The sequence below is a fragment of the Sesamum indicum genome, linkage group LG16 (assembly GCF_000512975.1).
Source record: "Sesamum indicum cultivar Zhongzhi No. 13 linkage group LG16, S_indicum_v1.0, whole genome shotgun sequence".
Classification (NCBI taxonomy): Eukaryota; Viridiplantae; Streptophyta; class Magnoliopsida; order Lamiales; family Pedaliaceae; genus Sesamum; species Sesamum indicum.
This window is the reverse complement of record NC_026160.1, coordinates 2050106-2074304: the sequence shown is the minus strand read 5'-3', so window position 1 is coordinate 2074304 and position 24199 is coordinate 2050106. Positions and strand designations below refer to the sequence as shown.

The window sequence follows — 24199 nt, the reverse complement described above, 5'->3', positions numbered from 1 at the left end:
CAGTATTGATCACTCCGGACACAGCCCGACTGAAATTTCTGCAGATACTAACGTGGGCACGACGAGCTTCCGTTTTCGGGTTGAATGCAGGAAAGGTAAGGGGGATTGCGGGATTGTCTGCCCTCTGCAAGCAAGAAAGGAGAGCTCCCATGAGAGAATAGCCATCGCCGAGTGCATGGTGAAGTTTGAACACAACGTTCCCAGCTGCAGTGGTTGTAGGGTATTTGACAATGTGAATTTCCCATAATGGCTTGGTGAGTGGGAGTTGGTCAGTTGCTACTTTGGACAAGTAGTCAGTGAAGCAGCCGTCGTAGAAGTCCGGTGACTTCCCTTGTGGGAAGGTGGGGACTTTGACATGGTCTTGGAGCTTCACTTCCACCTTCTTCCAGTGTTTTATTCCATTTTTGTCCTTAACCTGTCCAGAACCAAGGTTAATTACTAGCTCGCGTGGAAATTGTATTTTTCGTCCCATAATTTAAATTTAATGTATTTTTAGTTTGATTACTTGTGGGATTCTTGAAAATAGTTATGTGACTCCCAAAAATTCTCTTTTTCCAGTCAATGTGTTAGCTTTAGTTAAAAAAATTACGGAAAAAACTATGTGCAAACCATGTGGCTGGTACATTTTCAAAATGTCGGAAAATTTGCACGTGATTTTATTTTCATTAATTTCCTAACAAAAGTTGGTAGGGTAATTAAAAAGTGAGAACTTTTTTAAAAGTTATAAGACTATTTTCAAAAATTATGATCTAATTTGACCTATGTTTTATTCGATTTTTGTCCTTCATCTGTTCAAAACGAAGGACAATTATTGCCTTTGTTCACCGTATTTTTTTATATTTATAATCTATGCTTTATTATTAAGGGACATTGGTCTTTTAGTGTTTTAATTTTATCTTCTTATGTCTGTCATTTTGCATTTTTAAAAAATTATTTATTTATTTTTATTATTCAATTAACTTTCCACTCTCCCGCTATCTTTTAAGTAATTTTTATTTTCAATTTTCATGCATCTTTTACTCTCACTAATATTTTTTTTATCACCGTTTTCTTATAAATCTAACATTAACTTATTATTCATATGTACTTTATTAATAATAAAAAAATTATACGTATTTTATTTAAATAAGATTATAAGAACATAAAAAATTGAAAAAATAAGAGGAAAAAAAGGTAATACAAAATTTGACCGTAGAGAAAATGCGATCGAGAAAAATGAGATGATAGATAAAAATAATAAAAAATTAACAGATCAATAAATTAAAAACACGTGTGTTCTTTAATTATATAAAGGTATAAATGCTGGTGTTATTTATCATGTGCTAGTCTTTATTATAGCCTTTTCTATGTTTCTACTCAATCAAAAAAAAAAAAAGAATTTACCTTTATTAAATTTACCTAATTCAGATCTCATTTCTTGTTTTAGGCTTATATTCATTGGTGCCCAAATTCACGCAACATTACATGAAGGGATTTTATATTGTAGAGAAAGCAACACCGTCACTTTCGAAAATGAAGCAATTTATTTTATTTTAAAAAACGAGATAAATTGTTGTTATTTTTTCATGGAATGGTAATTTGCTCGTTTGTAATTTTGCAGGGAAGTAAATTACATAAAACCCTTTATTTATTTATTTTTATTTAAAGGAGTATTTTTATCTATTCATATTTTTGACGACGTGTTTAATATAATTAACCCTTTAATATTATATTAATCAATTTAATTCTAACGTTGAATTATAAGATTCACTTTCTTCTCACTTCATCGTATTAGAAGTACTAACCAAAAAAAAAAAGAAAAGTTTAGAAGGGAGCAAAGAAATGTACCATGACAGAAGAGAAACGAGGGTTGATGGGAAGAAAGACATGTCGGAGCAACGACGTGGTCTGGGAATCGTCGATTGGGTGTTGTGATTCCAGAACAGCAACGACTGAAACTGAAATGACAGAGCTGGTGAAGTATTGGCCTGTCGGGCTAACTGGTTCTGTCTCCTCCATTTCTTGGAAGACGCCGTTGTATGATTCTCCCATCTCTCTCTTTCTCTCACTTGCCTTTGCCTCTCTGAGTTTCGACGTTACGTTCATAAATAGGCAGCAGTTGGACGATTTTGTATTTAACTAAGAGATGGTGAGGCTTATTTATTGCAGACAGTCTGTGTGCCACAAATGCGAGGTCCAGAAGATAAATTCCACTGCTTATTACCTTTTCTTTGTTTCTTTAAACTAGAAACAATAATTGTACCATGACATCCATCGTTGATTATGAAAAAGCATTCAAAATGGCCCACGAATTGATGTTTGTACCTTTGGGCTTCTCAGACTGTTCAAGCATAATGCCCAGATTATTATATATACATGTATATATATATATATATATGAATGGATACACGTTTTGATATTCTTTTTTAATGCTCATTGTGTAATACCCTTTTGTGTCCCGATGATAGTTTGTAATTATAATAGTTATGGTGTATTTTGTAACCATAATGTTGGCGGTCTGTAAATACCACCATGTATTTCATTTATAAAATAAGCTTTTGAGAGAATAAAAAACTGATTTGAAGGAGAATATATTTATTGCTTTCTTTATATTCTATTAGAGGTGATAAGCCAATAAACACAGAATTTGTCTAAGTTTATAACACGTTATCAGCATGACATTACGCTTGATCAAGATAGAATGTTGATTTTTCTAGTATAATTTTTATTCTTTGTTTGTTTACTCTACAATATCATAGTTACTTTTATTATTGATTATCCATAATAAAATATTAGTAACTATATTCTATATATTTCAATGTATCCTGAAGTAGACATATATATTAAAAGAAAAAAAATCTATCATATTTGATATTGCCGCCAGAAATAGGCATACAATTCTTAATTTCATCTCCTGAAGTGGATGTGATATTGCCTCCAGAAGTAGGCATACAATTTTTGATTTCATCCCTGAAATGGATATGTTCTATAAATTTCATTGCTTTTTAAAGTAAATAATGAATTAAAATCATATCCAGTAATAGGTGAAATATTTTGTACCAATTATGTTCAATATCATCCCTGAAGCGATGATAAGTGTAATGTTTAATTTTCTCACCACCTAAAGTGTTTTGAGACAATGGCTTGATCAAGAAGCCCGACGCTTCTTTATTTATTTAATTGATTCGTGATATATATATATATATATATTGATATCATAGTATAGCTATTGTTATTAAAATATGACTAACTTGAAGTTAATTTAATTAACTCAATTTACTAATATAGTTTTCTTTCATATGCCCATGTATGTATTTTGCATGTTTTGCTAGTATATTTCTATAAATAAAATTTATTTGTTATGAAAACAACTTTGACATGAATACCATTTAAGTGTTATTTGGAACATTATAAGATTTAAGCCAAACTTAAATATATTTAATTTTATGTATGCATGCATGTCATAGTAACTTATATGTTACTTACTGTTAGTAATGTTTCATGTCATTTTTACTTTATATCATGTGTAATATATTTTATTTTACTTATATGTATATCTTCAGTATTATGCTAAAAGTGCATATTAACTTGTTGTAGTTTAATGGTCAATCTCACAAAATTGGATTTCTTTGCGCTTGATGTTTTTGGAAAAAACTATCTATCCTTGGTTCTTGATGCTGAATTTCATTTGGCAAGTAACAAAATGGGATAAATAATAAAAGAAAATACTAGTGCTTCTGATCAAGATTGTGCTAAACCAGTGATTTTACTTCATCATCATCTTCATGAGAGCCTGAAGTCTCAATATTTAACAGTTAAAAGTCCTTTTCAACTCTGGAAAAGTTTAAATGATCGATTTGACCATCAAAAGACCGTAATCTTACCACGTGCAATATATAAGTGGATACAATTGCGACTGCAAGATCTTAAAATAATTGTTGATATAATTCTAAGAAGTTCCGAATTGTATGAAAATTGAGGTTATGTGGAAAAGATGAGACGGATGAACAAATGTTGGAAAAAATATTTTCTACTTTTCATGCATCCAACCTTATACTCCAGCAGCAGTACAGAGAACGTTGGTTCAAAATCTATTCAGAGTTGATTTCATGCCTGCTTGTTACAAAAGAAAATAATTAGCTTTTGTTGAATAACCATCATATCCGACCCACTAATTAATATGTTCTCAAAGGATAATGCAGTTTCTACACTTATCTAAATGAAGTCGATTTCCCATTAAAAAAAAAAAAGAAAAAAATTAAATGGTATCTTAAAGGGAACTAAAAAAACGACCTAACCAGATTAGTTGGCATCTTAAATGAATCATGCCTTTGTTTGAAAATGGTATCTTAGAATTTTGCGACACAAATTCGAAGACCATTCAAACTCTAGGCATTGTCAGGGTTCACCTTATGAAAATTTAATGTTAGCTATAATTTTATTTATTATAGATTAAAATTATGATAAAATATTATTATTAATTATGGTTAAATAAAAATTGATGTAAAAATTTAAATTATTTATTATAAAAATTATTTTTCCCATAGTAAATACTTTTGCTATGACTTTTAGTCAGGACTAATATTTTAGCCACATTGACAATAACCATTGCGTAGTCGTACCGTACATAGTCAATGACTATTTAAGAAGGCTATTTATTTTTAATCATGGAAATTAGTTATGGTTATAGTTGAATTTCTTCTGGTTGTTCTGGGTTTTTATTTATTTTTTGGATAAACTATATCGATGTCTCTTGATGTTAGATTTATTTACATAAATACCTCATACTCTTTGTAAAATTTAAATACAACTTTTGAAATTATAATTATAATTATAGGTATACTCCTGACACCTCTCTGGGAGTCATTGTAAATTTACATAAAAACAAGAAGATTATTATATAATTAGATATAATTTGAGGGCCGGGGTTATTGATACAATTTATCCTTTATTATTATTTTTTCGAAAAAAATACAAAGACTCCCCCTATGATATTGAAAATGTTCAAAAAACTCTTATAAAAAATAAAGTATCAATTACACCCCCTATGATATGAAAATAAAAAATCAAAAAACCTCCCGAGACCAGAGTTCGTGGTACACTCGCGTTGACTGGGAATGTGAGTCTGAAAAGTGCATTATTTTTTAATTTTGTCTTTCTCTCTTGATTTTATTAGTTGCACTCAGTCTGATATATATATAATATTATATATTATAAAATATATATTTTAATAAATTTTAAAATAACAAAATATTTATTGATAACAAAAGATATTATTTTATATGTAAATGTATAATTATATAATTATATTAATATTTTTAATATAATATTCTTTTAATAACATAATTAAAGTAATTAAATTTAATTGTAAAAAAAATGGTAGCTGTAGAGGAAGTCGCACCCTTCTCAACCCTAGGCAATAGCAGTCACCCAGCAACGACTCATACGCAGTCACCCTCCTCCTCTCATTGCCCAAACGGGGGGTGATGGCGTTGTCATTGCCCCCTCTTTGAGGGTGGCAGGGGGGGTGGGGAGGAGGTAAGCGGGTGGGAGAAGGGGGAGGCAGTCGTGCAATGGGGAAGAGTGCTGGTGGGTGCGAATGTGATTATTATTTTTTTATAAATCATAATAATACATAAGAGATGATTTTTTATATTTAAATTTTCATAAAATAATTTCAAATATTTTTCCATATTACATAGGGTGAAAATGAATTTAACCCTCATTTTTTCTTTTGGATTTTGGAATTTGTTAAGTGAATTTTCATGTCTATCTAACCATAGACCTAGATGGTGATAAGCATGTGGTGTATGTTTCCCCAATTTTAAAGGGGGTAGAGGATTGAGTGATCTTATTTTAAGTGATTATTAGTTTTTGTACTGAAAATATGGGTAATTACCTCCTCCTTTTTTCTTAGATTTACTGTAATTATACATAAATTTTCAATAATTTACTAAATTATATTTAGTATTCATCACGTTTGTTTTCATCTAATAATAAATTTCTTTATTAGTCAAAATTTATTGATATTAGCAAAAAATAAATAAATAAATAACTTTTATTAGCTTATTACTGACTTATTATAGGTCAAACAAATATGTCTCTAATTAGACTACCTTTATACATCTTCTCAAGCTAAAGCATATGAGAAGGTATATTTTCACCCCCAACTTATAATAAGTCAGTAATAAATCAATCAGATGTAAATATGAATTTTCATTAATTTTTTTGCTAATATCAGCAAATTCGAGTACTTTTGACTGATCGAGGGATCTATTTGTTAGATGAAAGCAAACGTCAAGGGTACTGGATCTAATTCTTCAAACCACAAAAGATCTGCGTCTAATTACATCAAACATTAGGGGAAAACAGTTTAATTATCCCTTGAAACTAAGTTAATATATATATATATATATAATAAGTTTTGTACTAATTCTACAATTTATTAATAAAATTATAAATATTTAACTATTTCCTTAAACATTTAACTTCAACATTTTTCTACTTTTCAATTTAAAATTTCAAACACTTCCGACTTTCATTACAAGTACGATTACAACATCTTGAGCTTTTTCCCACCACAAAGCAGATTCTATTACAGCACACCCTAAATGTGCTCTTATCTGAAACTTAAACTGTTTTCATTTTCAATTTTTAATTTCTGACCAAAAATATGTATGTTTATTTTATATAGGATTTCATACCAAATTAAAAATATGTTCGAATTAATTTATAAAATTCTATTTTATATTACCATCAGTGTCAAATTAACATACTTTTCTTTTAACGAAATAATAATTGTGTCATATCAATATATACATGGGAAGAGTATTATTTTAGTCCGCTAGGTATGCCTAATTTTAATTTTAGTCCGATAACTATGTCCATTTTTGTTTAGGTCCAGTAACCTACGAAATTGCTTACTTTTAGTCATCTTGCAGTTTTGCGGATAATTTTACCCCTATGAGTACATATGGATTAAAACTGCCTTTCAAAAGTTGCATAGGAGTAAAATTGTTCGAAAATCTGCCAGATGACTAAAAGTAAACAATATCGTAAGTTACTGGATCTAAACAAAAATGGACATAGTTATCGACTAAAATTAAAATTAGGCATACTTAGCGGACTAAAATAATACTTTTCCCTATATACATCATTACATGAATATATTTATATGAACAAATTCATGATTGAAATGAAGAAAGGTGAATACATATAAACAAATACATTTTCACATCACTAGAAAAATAATTTTTTTGTTATAGCAGTTAAACGTGAAAAATTATGGCAAACACTAATTAATCACAGGTATACAACGATTATCAGCTCTTAGTAGGCAAGGCCAAAACACTAATTATAACTAAAAAAATAATCGAGTGATTTGGCCGTAGCTAAAAAATCACAGGAAATTTTAATTAACTATGATAACATTTAAGTTTTCGCATTAATTTTATTTGCCCGATGTAAAAAATAATGGAAGTTACTATATTTTTTAACCATAATAATTTATAATATTGAGAATAATTATTTTTCTAGTGTGCTTTTAAATAGATAAAACTTAAAAATTGATAATTGATAATAACCCATATATATATATATATATATATATATATACAATGCCAAGCATATATCTAAGGTTCGAACGGAGGCTTAATAAGGTGGTTGAGAAATATAAGTCGACAAGACTTGTAAGAAGTGATTGGTAGATTTATAAGCCCAATTTGGACCATTCACATGAATAGTACTCATCGGGTGATGTACCAAAAATTCAATAAGGGCAGACCAACTTCAATTATTTACACTAGTTATGTCGCTTTAAATTCCCACCAATCAAATTACAGAAAGCATTGCTAATTATTGGAGGACCAAACCACGAGTTTATATGTGAGATGATGGAGATAATATCATAAAACAAATGGGATATAATCATAGTCCCTTTTTTTTCAGATTTAGTCTGGCAAATAAATCTCCCTATTAATTAAAATTCATTGAATTTGCTGATACAATAAAAAAAACTGAATGAAAATTGGTATTTACTCTCAATTAACTGATTACTGGCTTATTGCAAATCAAATAGTTTTTTTCAAACTAGACAACCTTATAACCATGAAGATATATCTTGTCACATGTATTAACACGTGAAAAGGTATAAGGATAAAAAATTTATTTGACCTGCAATAAGTCAGTAATAAGTCAACTAGGGGTTAATATAGATTTTTTTTTCTGATTTTATTGTTACTATCTGCAAATTTAGTGAATTTTGGCTAACGGGTGGATTTATTTGTTAGATGGAAGCAAATTTCAAGGGTGCTAGATTTAAATTTTCAAACCACGGGGGGTCTACATGTAATTAAATTAAATTTTAGGGAAAAAAGTGTAATTATCCCTAAAAAATTTGCAATATTAAGAATATTGGACACAAGGAATCACACTATTTTCAAGGGTATATTACAACCACCTCATTTGAAATTTGATATAATTATAAATATTTTTTTTTATTTGAAAAAATTATATATATCGTATTGATTGTAATGTATATCTAACAACGAGCCAATTTCATTAACTTCTATTAAGTTTTCATTCAATTTATGTGATGACTTGACTAAAATGCCCTTTGAGACATTGTAAGTTATAATTTTTATGTACTTTATTAGAATTTCCTAAAATATTTGCTGGATTAATATGACCTATAGATTATTTACTCTATCCACAATCAGTTTGTTTTACATTATAGGGTTAAATACAGTTATCATACCTAAAGCATCCACTCCACATTATATATGTATGACAATTACATAAATTTATTTTTAACTTGATCTGATAAATAAGTGAACCTAAAATAAAATGGCTCCAAGTACTTTAAATAAGTGAAACTAAAATAAAATGGCCCCAAGTACTTTAGGATTATAGAAATAAAAAGAACTCGACGAACAAGTGATACTAGAATTAGACAAAATTTTGACAAAGGATGATTTCGACATTTTAGAAATCTCTTTATTTATTTTTTCTACATAGCAATTTTTGTAAGGATAAAATGGTCTTTTAAAAATTAAGAGCTAAAGGTCAGGGGGTTTTGAAGGTTTTAATACTTTAGGGGGACAATGGACGTGGGGTGGATACTTTATGGGTGGTAACTATATTTAACCCTATATTTTATAAAACTTTTTTTTTAGTGAGGCAGTAATTAATTTTCATCTCACCATTTAAAAATTACATAACTATTTTTTATTTAAAAAAATATTTATAATTTTTTAAATAATAAAAAAATATTTATAATTATTTCAAATATCGAGAAAGCCAACTGTAATTTGCCTTATTTCCAAACATATTGATTATAAGTTTATTTAAAGAATTTTCTTGAAAAAGCCCAAAAATAAAAAAAGAGATAAAAGTATGAGATAAATTAGACCCAAAAGAAATATAAAATTAAAACAGTATCTCCTAAGAAAATAGCTCCAGCTCACCTACATTGTCAGAATTATCAAATTAAGTAATCATAGGAAATATTCCAATTTTAATCTTGTTATTATAGATCATTTTCAATTTTCATTCTATTGGAATTCACTACCGCGATTAAGCCCTGTAATTTTAAAAAAATTGGCAGATTAAAGACAACATCGATCAGGAATTGCAAACCTGACTGCGATGTGCCACGTCCGCCTTGCATGAACCCTAAAAATTGGGATTTTGACCACATTTAGTGCGGTGCACGTATCATATTTCAACAAAATCAAAATCGCAACATTCCTACAGTTATACGACCAAAATTACTATTTTCCTCGTAATAATTATTGACAAAGCTATGAAATGCTATCTTGGAATGTCCCATGTCATTAGTCATAGTACTGGCCATGTTAACAGTATAATTACCATCATATAAGAAATTTAACTTTTGGGTAAATTCCAACGACACCTTCAAAAATTAAGTTTAATTACAGAAATAGTACTTATTTTTTACAAAATTATAAATACACCACTTAAATTTGTAGCTGTCATTTTCAAGTACACATTTTTCCGACACTTTTGTAAAGGGTATATTAGTAATTTTACAAAAAATACGAACGGTGCACTTAATTTTAAAAGTGTCGATGTAAATAAAAATAAATAAATCTGAAAGATGACATGTACAGAGTGATAATGGACCAATTACAAGTCAACCCTGGCACAGTATAACTCCCAACCACCAAGCATGTGAAGGATGGGCGGACAAGCATGAATCAGTGACAGAAACCCTTGCAGAATCCTGCGTCTCGTTGTTGGATCCTAATAAATGAGTTAACTGAGACTGCCCACCTTTCTTGTATTTAATACACACACATGACTCGATTAGGGGTGTCAAACCGGTCGAGCCGGCTCACGAAGCAATTCACCTTTCTTGTTGGCTCGAGTTTGAGCTCAATTTTTTCCTTCATCAGCTCGTGAGTTTTTTTTTTATTTTTTATATATATTTTTATTTTTAAAATTTTTATATATTTAATTTCATATTGAATATTTTATCAATTTTATACTCAAAATTGACTATGTATTATAATTATTAATCAATATCATACATTTTATTCGGTAATAATAAATTATGGTACTTTTATTTATACATTTAATCTTTATAAAAAATAAATTTAATCAACAACTTAGTAAATTATAATATTTTTTATAAAATAATTATTTAAGATGACACATATAAATTTTATGTTATATTTTAATATATAAATGTATTGTGTTATACTTTTTAAAATTAACAAGTAATTCACTTATGATTTTAAATTAATATATAATTATGCATGCAATCTATTTTATTACTTATAAAATTATGTAAAAATTTGGTGATTTCTATAATTTAATCTAATAATAATAATAGTAATAATAATAATAATAATAATAAAGAATTAGCTCAAGCTCGAGCTTGAACTGGAAGAGCTCGTCGAGCTCGAGCTCGAGCTCGAGCCATACCATTCGAAATCGAGCTCGAGCTTGACTAGTTTACACCCTTAGATTTGATGCACGTACGGTACAACTATACCGACTTGAATAAAAAGTTTGATTAATTAAAATTTTATTATATCAAAATATAACGTATCGAATTCGATTAAAAATTGAACTAATTAAAGAACGAAATAACAAGAATCAAATTCCAATACTATAATCAAATGCAATTTCAATACATAAAAAAATAATTAAACTAGGAATTAGGGCCCTAAAGTGTTAAATATTTACATTTCTTTCACATTTCGCAAAAAAAAAAAATTAGTATTCGATTCGATTCAGTTAATCGATAATAAAAAAATTAAAATTGCGTGGAATATTTTGTTTGGTATTAGGTACGAACTAAAATGATTTCTATTGAGAAATAATATTATATTAATTTTGGAGAAGGTGCCTACGTCCTCGAGAGCGATGAGTGGTGTTTGTTTTTATTTTCAAGTTATTTTTAGGATAAGATAAAACATATCCAATGTTTGTCATTATACAAAAATATATTATTTGGGTGTTTTTAACTGTTTTGACATAAATACATACATATATATTTACACACACATATACATAAAAATATATAAAAAAGACATGATTTGACAGTGATTTGACAATGAACAGTAATTTTTGTTTCCCAAAAACACAACATTAAACATACAATATTTATTTTAAATTATCTTCAAAAACAAATCCAAACATGTATACTATCTCTGACACATACTTATTTATTTTTGTTTTTCTCTCTCTATCTCCATAAAACATAATAAAACACTTTGAAAATGAATCCAAACATTATGTGTATTTTTATTATCTCTGATAAAAGTCTCAATTAGATTACAAATACAACGCGTATTTATTACTCTCAGTACAGTTACAAAATTACCCTATACCACCATACAGCGGGGGCTACCTAGAGTAAAAACATACCTAGTTGCACACCTTCTATCATGCAAATCACCAGCATAGTCTGAATTCACATACCCTACAACCAAAACATCATCGTCATGCACGGTCTATACACTTTGGAGGCATCGCAATGAAGCCATCTTTGAGGGCTCAACGTCCTGTTCCGAGGGGTTTATTATTTCAGTTAAGGTTACATTATATAGGGTCCTTTGGATGCTTTTTCCACACGGTTTGATTGTTTTTTAATATTTATCATGGGCTTTTGTACTTATCTGGGTATGTCCGAAGTACACTGTAAATATTCTTGAAAACATCATCGTCATGCTGACTACCTGAAACAATTACATGCCCTACAGTATCTATGATGTCGCATGTATTTAGAAGATTTACTTACTCTCTTAGCTTTATTCTTAATTATTTAGACTTATTATATCCCTTTAAACAATTGTCCACATGAAGTATTAAGTGAAGTCAGATATCTCAAAATCGAGCTGTCAATGTTTACAAATCAATTAAGAAGGATAAACATTCAATCCCACATACATGATCAGGAATATTTTTATGTTCACTTCTTATTTGTGAAATTTGATAAATATTTTGAGACGGTTTTACGATGGTATGCAAATTGAACGATTATTTTCTAACAATTATAAAAATATAGTTCTAAATGTCATTGCAAAATTCTACATAAAAACTTCTAATGCCTCTATTTCAACACCTATATTATAAGTCTTTCCTAAATCCGTCCACAAATTCATTATAAAAAGCTCTATAAATTGGAGTGCATCCTCTCATTTGTGTTCTTACTTTCTTGCATTCTACCAATCAAAACTCTTAAAGTTGAATAATGTTAACCTTCAATTTTTATTGGTATTATATATATATATATATATATATTATTAATATTGAATTCGCATGGTCTGAAAATTTGAGGTGGAGGATGTGATCATTATCTAGGTAACAATGAAACCAATAAAACTCTAATTAATGTTGTTGTTGTTTTCAATATATTATATATTAATTATGAAAAGGTTAATTATATATAATTTTTTAGGTGTTTATAATTTATATATGTATTTATATACAATGAGGTAATATATTAAGACAATAGAGGAGATGGATGTATGAGAAGAATTTGTTGGGAAATGGAGGAGTATGAAGATGGTATTTGGAATTTTATAAATTGGACTAAGGATCAGTATGCATATGAACCACAAAAAAATTAGATGCATGTGTTGTAAGTGCTATAATCGTAAGTTCAGAATGATAAATGATGTTATGCTCAACTTATATTTGAAGAGGTTTGTGGAGGAATATAGCCCATGGCAAGCACCAGTGATGAAGTACTATGATGATTCGGCCACACTCGATTCTTGTGCCAAGTCATGTTATAACGGCGACACACTAGGGTAATTATCAGGAGATGAGTTAAAATCAGAGGATGGTTTATGATTGTTGCTCCGCAGTTTTTCTCAACGCATCCCTAGCCTAAACCAAAGGGTGATTGTAGCCCCTTTCCCACTGATGGTGTATAGGTTGCCCTAGTTCGTTCAACTATGATGTAGTGCATGCGATCGGTCAGCCGTTATACAACTAACGTGATCAATCCCAGTTGTCAGCAAGTGTTCGGCTAGTGAACATAAAGTAGAGTACAACATGCCCTAAAGGTGCTACAATTACTAGAAAAAAATATTAGAAAAAAATTATTTATTTAGTCATTTAAGTTAGCCTGCTATTAATTTTAGTCCTTTAAATTACCCATTTTAGTTTTAGTCCGGTAACTTTCAAAATTGCTTAATTTTAGTCATTTGACTCAATTTTGACACCTACACAACTTTTCAAAAGCAATTTTATTCATATATATTTATTCATTTTGCATCTCGTAGGTAATACTCGCCTAGAATGGTATAAGAGTTTAGGTTTATTAAAAAAATATTTGGTTATATTATACTTAGAGCATTATGATGGATTATTAGCATTTATATCAAAAGAGCAAAAGAGTCATAAATTAGGTTAAAGGACCAAAACAAATTCAAACCAAAGTTATAGGATGAAAAATTTCTTTTTCCCAAAAATTACTAGTGCTATGACTAAAAACCATCATAAATGACTACTAACTATGTTTAAATAAAATCGATGCAAAAAAATAATTTTTCCCCCATGAAAAAATTATTTGTCACGGCTAAGAGCCATGGTCAAAACATTTGTAATGATTTTCAGCCATTCAAATGTTTTAGCCACCCTTGCAAAAACTACGGCCAACAACCGTTGCGTGGCCGTGTTCAATAACCATAACAATTAATCATAGTTAAGTGTTATAATTTTTCTAGTGGATGAAGTGTCCGGTGGGCTAGTAACTTAAAACCCCCTAGTCACATCCTTCCCCCGATTATTTACAACACGAAAAAGATGATAAGAGACTTGGGTTTACTTTATCGAGAAGATTGATGCTTGCAAAATGATTACATGCTTTACACAAACACTCCCTCTTACACATGTTTTACCTTTTTTTTTAAAAAAAAAAAAAAGAGTAAAATATCGGGCAGTTCTGGTGGGACTCTCCCACCAAAACCCCGACCCAATGTTTAAAATTAATTTGATACCTGCATTTCTTTTGAAAAAATTGAAAAATTAACCCGAATTCGCTTTTGTTGGGTTGGATCGAGATCCAAAATACCCGATCCAAACACCCACCCCTACATGTGCTGGTCACATTACCATATTTCAGCTACATTTTTATCAAAAAATGATCAGAAGGGTCGGAAAATTAAAATTTTAGGGCTAACATTAAAAAATGGATTTTAGGTACTAAAGTCAAATACAAATTTAAGGGACCAACAATAATTTTACCCTTTATATAACTAATATTCATTTATTATTGAAAAGAGTACGTATGTAAATGTACTAATGTCTTTTAGCAATAAACACTTAAAAAAATCTCACTTTTATGTATGTATTCCTAGTCATAAGTTGCACTTATTAGTATCATTTTACCTCCAGTATATTAGGGTAAAAAATAAAAATGCATGAAAATGCAATTTAAATATAATTATCTCATATTAATATTGAAATAAAATCATTTAGGTAGAAGTTATCCATATCAAGTTTTTCGAGAGCACTTCTAATTTAATAAAATTGATAACTTTTACTAAAAATTCATTATACTGATTCTTTATTTTTTTACTTTTTGAAGTTAAACTAGTACTTAACTCTATATATTATCGAGACGCTATTTCATTTTAAATTTACTATAACCCTAGTAAATTATTTTTTTTGTTAAAGTAAAATCTCTTCTAATAAATTAATTATGTAGAAATATTATTTGTCTATTTATTCTTCTTAATTTGATATATTTATCATTGTGTAAGTAGTTTAGAGGTATTAGGATTATTAAATAGTTCTTTTTATAGAATTTTATTTTATAATTAATCCTAATTTAGTATTAAAAAGAATTACTTAAATATTTGAATTTTACTATGCTCTAGTACATTAAAGTTTTCGTAAAATATTTTTAAAAATCTCTTCTGACAAATTAATCATCTGAAAATATTATTTGTTTATTTATCTTTTTAATTAAGTATGTTTAGCATTGTCTAAATAATTAAGATGTATTAGGACTATAAATAGTCTTTCTCTATAGAACTTTATTCTTTTATAATTATTTTTATTTTGATTTATTATTGAAAAAATATTACTTAAATAAGAGTATAAATATCTTTTCATAGAGAACAAACACTTAAAATTTACCTTTTATACATAGTATAGATATATATATATATATATATATAGATTGAAATTTTCCATCCGTTGGTGTTTTCAACTTTTTGCTTGTTTAATAAGAAAAAGTTGATTAATTAATCAATATTGATAATATAAATTTACTTCAAATGTGTATGAATGAAAATTATTGATATAACTAATTACTTTACAGAGATAAATAAAAAAAAAAGGATGTTTTAGAAAAGGGCAAATTACAATGAACTCCCCTGAACCTTGTCATATTTACAAATATTTCTCCATTATTTAAAAAATTACAAATACCCCTAATATTAATAAAATTTCTTGAATGGAGGTATGAGATTTGTTATCTTTACTATTATTGTATTTTTTTAAAAAAAAATTAAAAATTTATAAAATTTTTTGAATGGGGTGAATGAATTTTTTTTTTAAAATTACCCACTTAGTCCATAAAAAAATCAAAAAAATTTCAAAAATAAATAAAATTAATATTTTTAATCCAAAAGGGCATTTTAATCAATTTACCGCAAAAGATGAATGAAATTGGACTAATTATTAGACAACTGCTAAAATCAAGAAGGCATTGATAATTTTTCAAATAACGATGGCTATTTATAATTAGTACATCGAGAGCTGGTTTGTACAACTAATATGGAACAACCCCCCTCGGTTTAATTTGTTTCCGTTCTCAATTCTCAATTAATAATATTTTCAAGAATTAAGGGTTCTTATTTTTAATATTTTTTTTATTTGATTTCTTCTTAAATGTGATAGAATGAAAATATATATATTTTTGTGATAGTTCTGTTTTATTTAATTACGTGATAGAATAAAAATATGTTCAAATTAACATGATTTGTGATAGTTAATGTCAATTTCATATCTAGAGTTAAACTTGCAATTTTATTGTTTGGATAAATTGCAACGAACTTCCTTGAGTTTGATGTAATTATAAATACCTTTTCACTGTTTGACAAATCACTGATACATTTGTTATTCTAGCGGTCATCCAACAACTGAACCAATCCGCTACTTTCTGTTAGGTTTTCATTTATTTCTTGCGATAAACTAATCGTCCTTGTTGACCGATATATAATTTTATGAAAATTTTTTAAGGATACAATGGATGATTTTTTTCAAATTTTTTCATCCGTTTAGTCCGATGTTTATACAAATTTTTATTTTCTTTAAGGAAAAAAATACAGTAATGTTAAAATTGACAATTTCAAGTATTTATCCAAAAATTACATAATTTCATCAAACATTAAGGGAATATTAACATTTTTAAACAACGAAAAACATTCATAATTATGCAAAATGTTATAGACGGTCATTGTAATTTACCCATATTATATTGTTCTTGACATCTAAGGGTATGTCTGGACTATGCATTGAGTAAAGAACATGCAAGAAAAACATACACATATTTGAAGATAGAAATTCTCTTTTCCCTAATATTTTCATCACTAGAATCCCATATCGGAAAACAACATGGAGGTTAAAATAGAGAGTAAAGCAAATATATATATATAGAGAGAGACATATATAGGCAAAATTCTACAATAGGAAAAGCAATTATACATAACATAGATCCACTTATTTGAAGACGGTATATACACACAGAAGAGGAGTTTGTGACCAAATATGTACCTTGCTTCAGTGGCAGCCAAACATAAGCTGCTCTTAGCGTCCTGGGACAAAGATGCGCTGCATCTGTCATTTAAACCTATACCTTAAAAGGAAAAACGAGACGTCTGGAGAAGAAAGTTTAACTGTAAATCTTTTGTTGCCTTTCCGTTACATTACTGTATACATGCAAACCGTGTGGGGCTGCTCGTCTTAGACCGTGATCCTCTTCTGCGATCAACATTAGCCATGCCTTTTCTCCATTTTCTCCAACCTGGAACAGAAATATGGAATGGTGACTGCTGTATAAATTTGATGAGGTTTCTCTAAATTGATCTTTGTATAGAGAAGAGAGACACGGAGATAAATGTTGTTGAGTTATTTTCAGTGAGACAGGAGGTTTGGGTTTGAACCCTTGGCATTGGGATGAATTAGGTCCCGGTCAAATTTGAAAGAAAACAACCATTCCCAGACAAGGTACTTCTTGAAAACATGCACAATCAAGTGAATGTGGAGAACACTGTTTTCAAAACTCGGAAACAAAAAGGAGTCGGGAGTTAAGGTTGTAAATTTGGGGAATCTTACCGAGTTAACTATTAAGCAGTCTCAACTTAGTTTAAGAACAAAATATACAGCCTCTAGGAAGGTGGGAGCGGACGGCGGCATGTCGGGCACTCCATTTTTATGTCCATCCATCTTTGCAGACATCCAGAGTGAAAGAAATGATCGCATGGCGTCACCTATAGACAGATAATGGAGTCAAAATGATAGTTGAAGAAGATAACAAATCTCATGGTAATAAAAGGAAGACTAAGGCAATACCATGCAATCATTTGAACGTTGACCGAGCTCAATGGTAGTCATGCAAATAACACAATCTATGGCATGATTTGAACCCTGATGGAATCTCCGGTAGTAGCTATATTTCTCTGGTAAAATCTGCATATATCATGCTAAAATACTTAAATCGGCTGTTACAACTAGCATAACATGCTTGATGTAGTAAAATTTATTTATCTTCAGTAAGTAGACACACAGGAACAGCAACTAGAGCCAATATAAACCATTGGTTTCTGAGAAAAGAAATATGATATAACTCTTTCTCCCACTCTAGAACACTTAAAGCAGATATCTAAAGTTAAAAACCGTGCTTCCTTACAAGTGACAATGTACATAAATGAATTCCATGAGAAATTCAGCTAATACCCAAATGCAAATTGCGTTCACGGTCTCATTGTTTAGGTTATTACTCTAAAAGTTCATTTGATAGGATCTCAAAGTAAACAGCTCTTAAGGGACATCACTTTACATGAATGATACCAGATTTTTGGGAGATTAATGACAACGCAGTAAAATTTACCATATTAGCCATCAATGCAGCACAAGCGTAGAGGAGAATATGCATGTGTTCTTTCTGCCCACATGGCTATTAAGAGTACGCCTCAAATATCTTTGAAGCAGAACATTCAAACTAAACTTAAAATGGTCTTATTATTAGGATTTAAGATGATATTTCAACTTACAGCATCGAGCCTTTCTGATTCATAGTCACGGCATTGAGCGACAGAAAACTAGTTTTTGTTTTTTTTTTGAGAGGGACAGAAAACTTAGTTTAGCAGAGCTTTCGTAAGTCCACATGCAGTTGTGTTTTATGGTACTCAAAATAAAAACCAAATTTTGCAAATGAGAGCAAAACCATCCCTATTTGGAATGAAAGAAACAAACCTGACGAGGAATGAACCACCGAGCTCCAAAGTAGTGCTGCAGAAGAAGAATACATGCTTGGAGCCCCGTGAAAAGCGCCAAACAAATGCACCAACCCCTGTCAGGCTCTATTCGCATGAAATTATGCGGACAACCAAATGCATATAATGGAATAGCAATGCGAGTGATTGTCATCCCAAGAATATAATGAGGATGCAACGGTTTCCTCGAGTCACGAACCACGTTAGTGACTATTTGTGGAATCCAGAAAGAGTAGAGGAGGAGGATAATATAGCGCAAGAACTTATGAAACTCATACATGACGAGAATGCCACCTAAAAGGATCCCATCTGCAAAGTAACAATGCAAGAAAATATCAGACATTTAACAAGGTGCAAACAAAATAAAGCTGTGTTTATGAATAACCAATATAGAAGGTCTACAACCCAAAGACAGTGAAGCAAATACAACAATTATCTAGAGATAGGATAAGATGTTACACAGAAAGGTAATTTCATGCACCAATATTGGAGCAAGCGAAAACAAAAACTACTTCATAACTGACCACATCAATCACTACTCTTTATTACCCATCCCACGCTAACTCGGAGTACTATTTGTGGATGGATGAATTTACGGTGTTAACAATTATCTTTACATGTTGAAACAAGCCAACTGAAAATTCAGTTCAAACGAAGATTGGTAATGTTCCGTATTAGTTTTATAGTTATCCAATTTGCTATAGGTTCGGTTTCTATTTCTTGCCAGTTAAATATCCTCATGCTTTTTGTTCCATCGTTCAAATGCCAGCATAAAGTTTTAAACTAACTCCTAGATGCACAATTTAGCATACCTATTTCACATCTCTCCTTGTTCGACCGATAAGTAACAAGTATGTTCAAAATGTTTGATATTATTTAAAATTCGGTACAATGTTTTAAACTAATTCCTATATCACGCAATTCTCCATCTTTACTTTTCCATCTCTCTCTGTCAATCTGTCCCATGACTGAATCTCCCGGTTTTTTTATGTCAACGTTTCTCCACATACACTAATTTCTTAAGAGTTTTTTTCTATAGTTTCTTCTGCAATGGCTGCTTCAGTGCTTCAGTACAAGCATCCAGCATAATCAAGCTTGCACATGTCTCAAATTTTGGAAACTCTCAGAAAAGAGAACATAAATTTACAAGCTTAGCAAGCAGAAATGTCGTCCGAAGTCAAAACCCACAATGGATGTGTGAATCAACATTGTGAAACTCTAGTTACTTAATTCAAGACAGGGAAATTCAAATTTTGGCATATCGCAACCACTCTCACGTAATACTTCTGAAAATACTCATCATAATTAATCTAAATGTTTCTATAGATAATAATCAAGTGGTCCACAACACATACATGACCAAGCAACGCCTTTTGTTGTGAGCCTCAAACAGGCACTTGGGTTGACCACTCAGAAAGAACCAATTTCCCAAACCAGATAGGCCCACTAAACATTTGGGAACAATATTACATATATTACATAACAGGTAAAAGAGACTTACAGAAACGACTGTAAAGAGCTGAAAGCTCGCGCCTCATAGCTTCCCAATTCTCTCCATTATTCATAGAAGGCCTATTTGCCTTCCATATTGCAAGAAGGTACCGCATTTCAAATATCGAGAAGACCACAAACTTGAAAAATGCAGCAGTTGCAAAGGCATTAAAAAGGGATTCTGCAACCAGCCAAGCACCAGCTTAAACTTCATACAAGTTCTAACAATAGGAAATATTTTTATAATGAAGAGCAAACAAGGTAATCTCAAAGAGAAATAGGCAGATTGTAGATTGTCTTTAAGTATTGTTATTCCGAGAAACAACACCCAACAACTGAGTTAGCATAAGTAGAAGCAAAGAAGCACAAATTTTTATTAAGGCCTTAAGCTGCTTATCGAGAAACCCTCATGTATTGAACAGCTTAACATTCCAACTAAGCTGCAATACAAGCAGCCAAACAGTGATGGACAAATACAATAGCTGTTCTTGGCACATTAAATATTATGTAAATACCAGTCTTTGTTTGGCTTGAAGTCTCTAAACAAGAAAAGATGATCTCCACTACCATCTACTGTTTCTCACTTTCTCAGGGGAATATCATAAGTCAACAAACTATTGTCTGCAGGTGGAGATAATTAAACAAATTACAGACCCTATCACATAACCAGCTCCAGTAGGAGAATCTAATGTCAGTAGAACTACTTACCCAATTTTCTTTTTCTGCATTTTCCCCTACTACTTAAAGAAGGATGCCTCTTACTCTTGGAACTTCGACATCACCTTAGATAGTTTTCTAGAGTGCCCTGACAACATAAGTTTAAGATGTCCAACCCTTCATAATATACCCCCACATATTATAATCACCATCTGGATACTACATTGTACAGTGCCAGAAGCACGTCTGCAGTAGGGGACTATGGAAAACATGTTCAACTCTCATGATACAAGACATCCTTTGACATTTCATATCCAAAAAAGGATTGTCTCTGCACAACATTAGCCATCGCGGCATTAAATTATGTCCACAAATTTATGGGATATGCCACCACTATGATATGCTTAATCGCTCGATGGACCAGGAAAAATCATGACATACTTTTGTGACTTCATAAAAATATATATTTAAATTCAACCACAAAGTTACAACACATGTTTGTAGGGACTATAGTTGGACCTGTAAAGTTGCAGCACGAACAAGCAAAGATCAATATCCTGAGTTCTAGTTTCTCAGGTTGCAAATAAATAAATCAACTATATAGCTTTCTCAACTGAGGCATGTATAGCAATATATATGCATCCTAACAACAGTCTGAAATGCATAGGTACCAGCATGTTTTGACCCAAAAAGATTCTAAATGATTCAGACCATGGTCTTATTCATTCTGCAATGCATGGGAAATAAAATCCCAGTGGAAAAGCTACCGTCTCCTCAAGCGATGCCGACACTAGTAATTTTAAGTACCAGGGAGTTTTATTTCATAATTACTTTTACCTTGTCATTTTGTCTTTAGATGTCTAAATACTATATATTCCAGCACATGATGTCAGCACCATGAGTGTAACAAGAGCTGGCCCACCACATTATTCAGTTGCCTCCAACTGACTAAACTTTTTGTTAGATCCTCTCCTAGATTATAATAGTACTTCTTCTATCAATGATTCAACCATTCTTTGTGCGGATAGAGAGAAATTATTACATCGGATGCTAATGAAAGTTGCTTACATGTCCAAAGGTATACTCAAAAAGTCAAAGCTCGGTATAAGAATCAAGATTGGTGAAGAAACAATTTCTAAAAGAATAGGCTAGAATCCGCCAAAAAAAAGATTAGGAACAAGATCACCTATAGAAAGTGGGAACCATTACGCACATATAAACTGATTCATATGGGAACATACCAACTAGAATTCCAGCGGTAAGATGTAAGAGACAAAAGTAAGCATCCATTATAGCCTGATGCCCAATCATCAGAAGTGAAACTTTGGCAGCCCCCTGGAATTTAAGAAAGTAGTGCTTCATATAGCTTTATGAAATACAAAGCAGCAAAAGCCTTAACAATACAATTTGCAATAACAGCTCTTGTCATGAAGTATCAAGTACAAGAAAGGAAATCTTACCGACTGCGTATTACTGTGTTCCATTTGCCGGATTAACAATAGAACTTGGAGGAAAGAGATCTAGTGCACGAAAAAGTTAGGGAATCCACCAAAAGAATACAAATCTCATTTTACTTATGTCTAGTATTAGAAAAATATACTGGTAAAGGATACAAAGGTGACCATCAAAGTGTAGTTAACTGCTTTATTGTAGTAGACCTCAGTGTTGACTGAAGTCGCATTTAAAAACATGGGTGAGAAGCAATCTACATCATCATCCACTGAAGGGCTTTCCATCAGTCCTTCTAGATAATACTTATCTTGATCTCCATCTACAGAAAATTACGAGCGATATAAGTCAAAATGATAAAATTGTGTCCGGCAGAAATTAAGAGAAAACAATAGATGACATTTCTACAAAAGTGAAGCCACGAGTATTTCAAACATCATAATGCAGATGTCATGGTTTTTGCATGTTATAGTACAATGCACCACAGGAAGCAAAGTAGTCAGCATGAAACCAAATCTTGGAATGCACTCATGGTAACTGAAATATCAACTATGTAATCAGGTACAGCTTCTGCAACTTTTAGGACAACGCATTACTATTTTATCTGTGTCTTTCTGACAATGGCACACACACACAGAGCAAATAATTGAGGCATCATTTACATTGTAGGATTGGGCTCAGAATGTCCATTGTTTACTTTACATGCCCATGATTCATGGGCTATTCAAGTGCTTGAGGTAGGATGAATTATGCCACAACCCATTTGGATGGCCAAATTACAAAAGGAAACCCTCCAACAGTATCTTTCCCCTCACTATTTGAAACATCATAATCCTGGAATGCAGATGTCATGGTTTTTGCATGTTATATTACAATGCACCACAGGAAGCAAAGTAGTCAGCATGAAACCAAATCTTCGAATGCACTAATGGTAATTGAAAACTCAACTATGTAATCAGGTACAGCTTCTGCAACTTTTAGGACAACGCATTACTATTTTATCTGTGTCTTTCTGACAATGGCACACACACACAGAGCAAATAATTGAGGCATCATTTACATTGTAGGATTGGGCTCAGAATGTCCATTGTTTACTTTACATGCCCATGATTCATGGGCTATTCAAGTGCTTGAGGTAGGATGAATTATGCCACAACCCATTTGGATGGCCAAATTACAAAAGGAAACCCTCCAACAGTATCTTTCCCCTCACTATTTGAAACATCATAATCCTGGAATGCAGATGTCATGGTTTTTGCATGTTATATTACAATGCACCACAGGAAGCAAAGTAGTCAGCATGAAACCAAATCTTCGAATGCACTAATGGTAATTGAAAACTCAACTATGTAATCAGGTACAGCATCTGCAACTTTTAGGTCAGAACGCATTACTATTTTATCTGTGTCTTTCTTACAATGGCTCGCACACAGATCAAACAATTGAGGCCTCATTTACATTGTTATCCAGCCCAATCTCACAATGGCCATTGTTCACTTTACCTGATACATACCCGTGACTCCAGGCCCGTGATAAATCACTATTTAAGTGCTTGAGGTGGGATGAATTATCCCACAACTCATCCAGATGGCCCAACTGAAAAAAGAAAACCTCTAATATAATCTTTCCCCTCAGCCCCC

General features: G+C 31.0%; 2 protein-coding genes across 2 annotated transcripts in view; both read right to left on the bottom strand.

Moving 5' to 3' along the window:
• Positions 2–2177, bottom strand: LOC110011262 (the record flags this gene model as incomplete). The annotated part of the gene is made up of 2 exons (XM_020699403.1): positions 1828–2177; positions 2–415 (listed from the first exon to the last, which is right to left on the bottom strand). Coding segments are annotated over exons 1-2 (672 nt in total), but the record flags the coding sequence as incomplete, so codon positions are not given.
• LOC105178563 (transmembrane E3 ubiquitin-protein ligase 1) overlaps positions 17103–24199 on the bottom strand; it is an 18026-nt gene continuing 10929 nt past the window's right edge. Inside the window, exons 8-15 of the mRNA XM_011102058.2 lie at positions 22724–22881; positions 22571–22630; positions 22352–22445; positions 20464–20634; positions 18943–19271; positions 18040–18156; positions 17803–17957; positions 17103–17491 (exon numbers count right to left, since the gene is read on the bottom strand). Coding sequence (XP_011100360.1) covers positions 17856–17957; positions 18040–18156; positions 18943–19271; positions 20464–20634; positions 22352–22445; positions 22571–22630; positions 22724–22881 — 1031 coding nt within the window. The 3' untranslated portion in view covers positions 17103–17491; positions 17803–17855. The remainder of the gene's footprint in view (positions 17492–17802; positions 17958–18039; positions 18157–18942; positions 19272–20463; positions 20635–22351; positions 22446–22570; positions 22631–22723; positions 22882–24199) is intronic.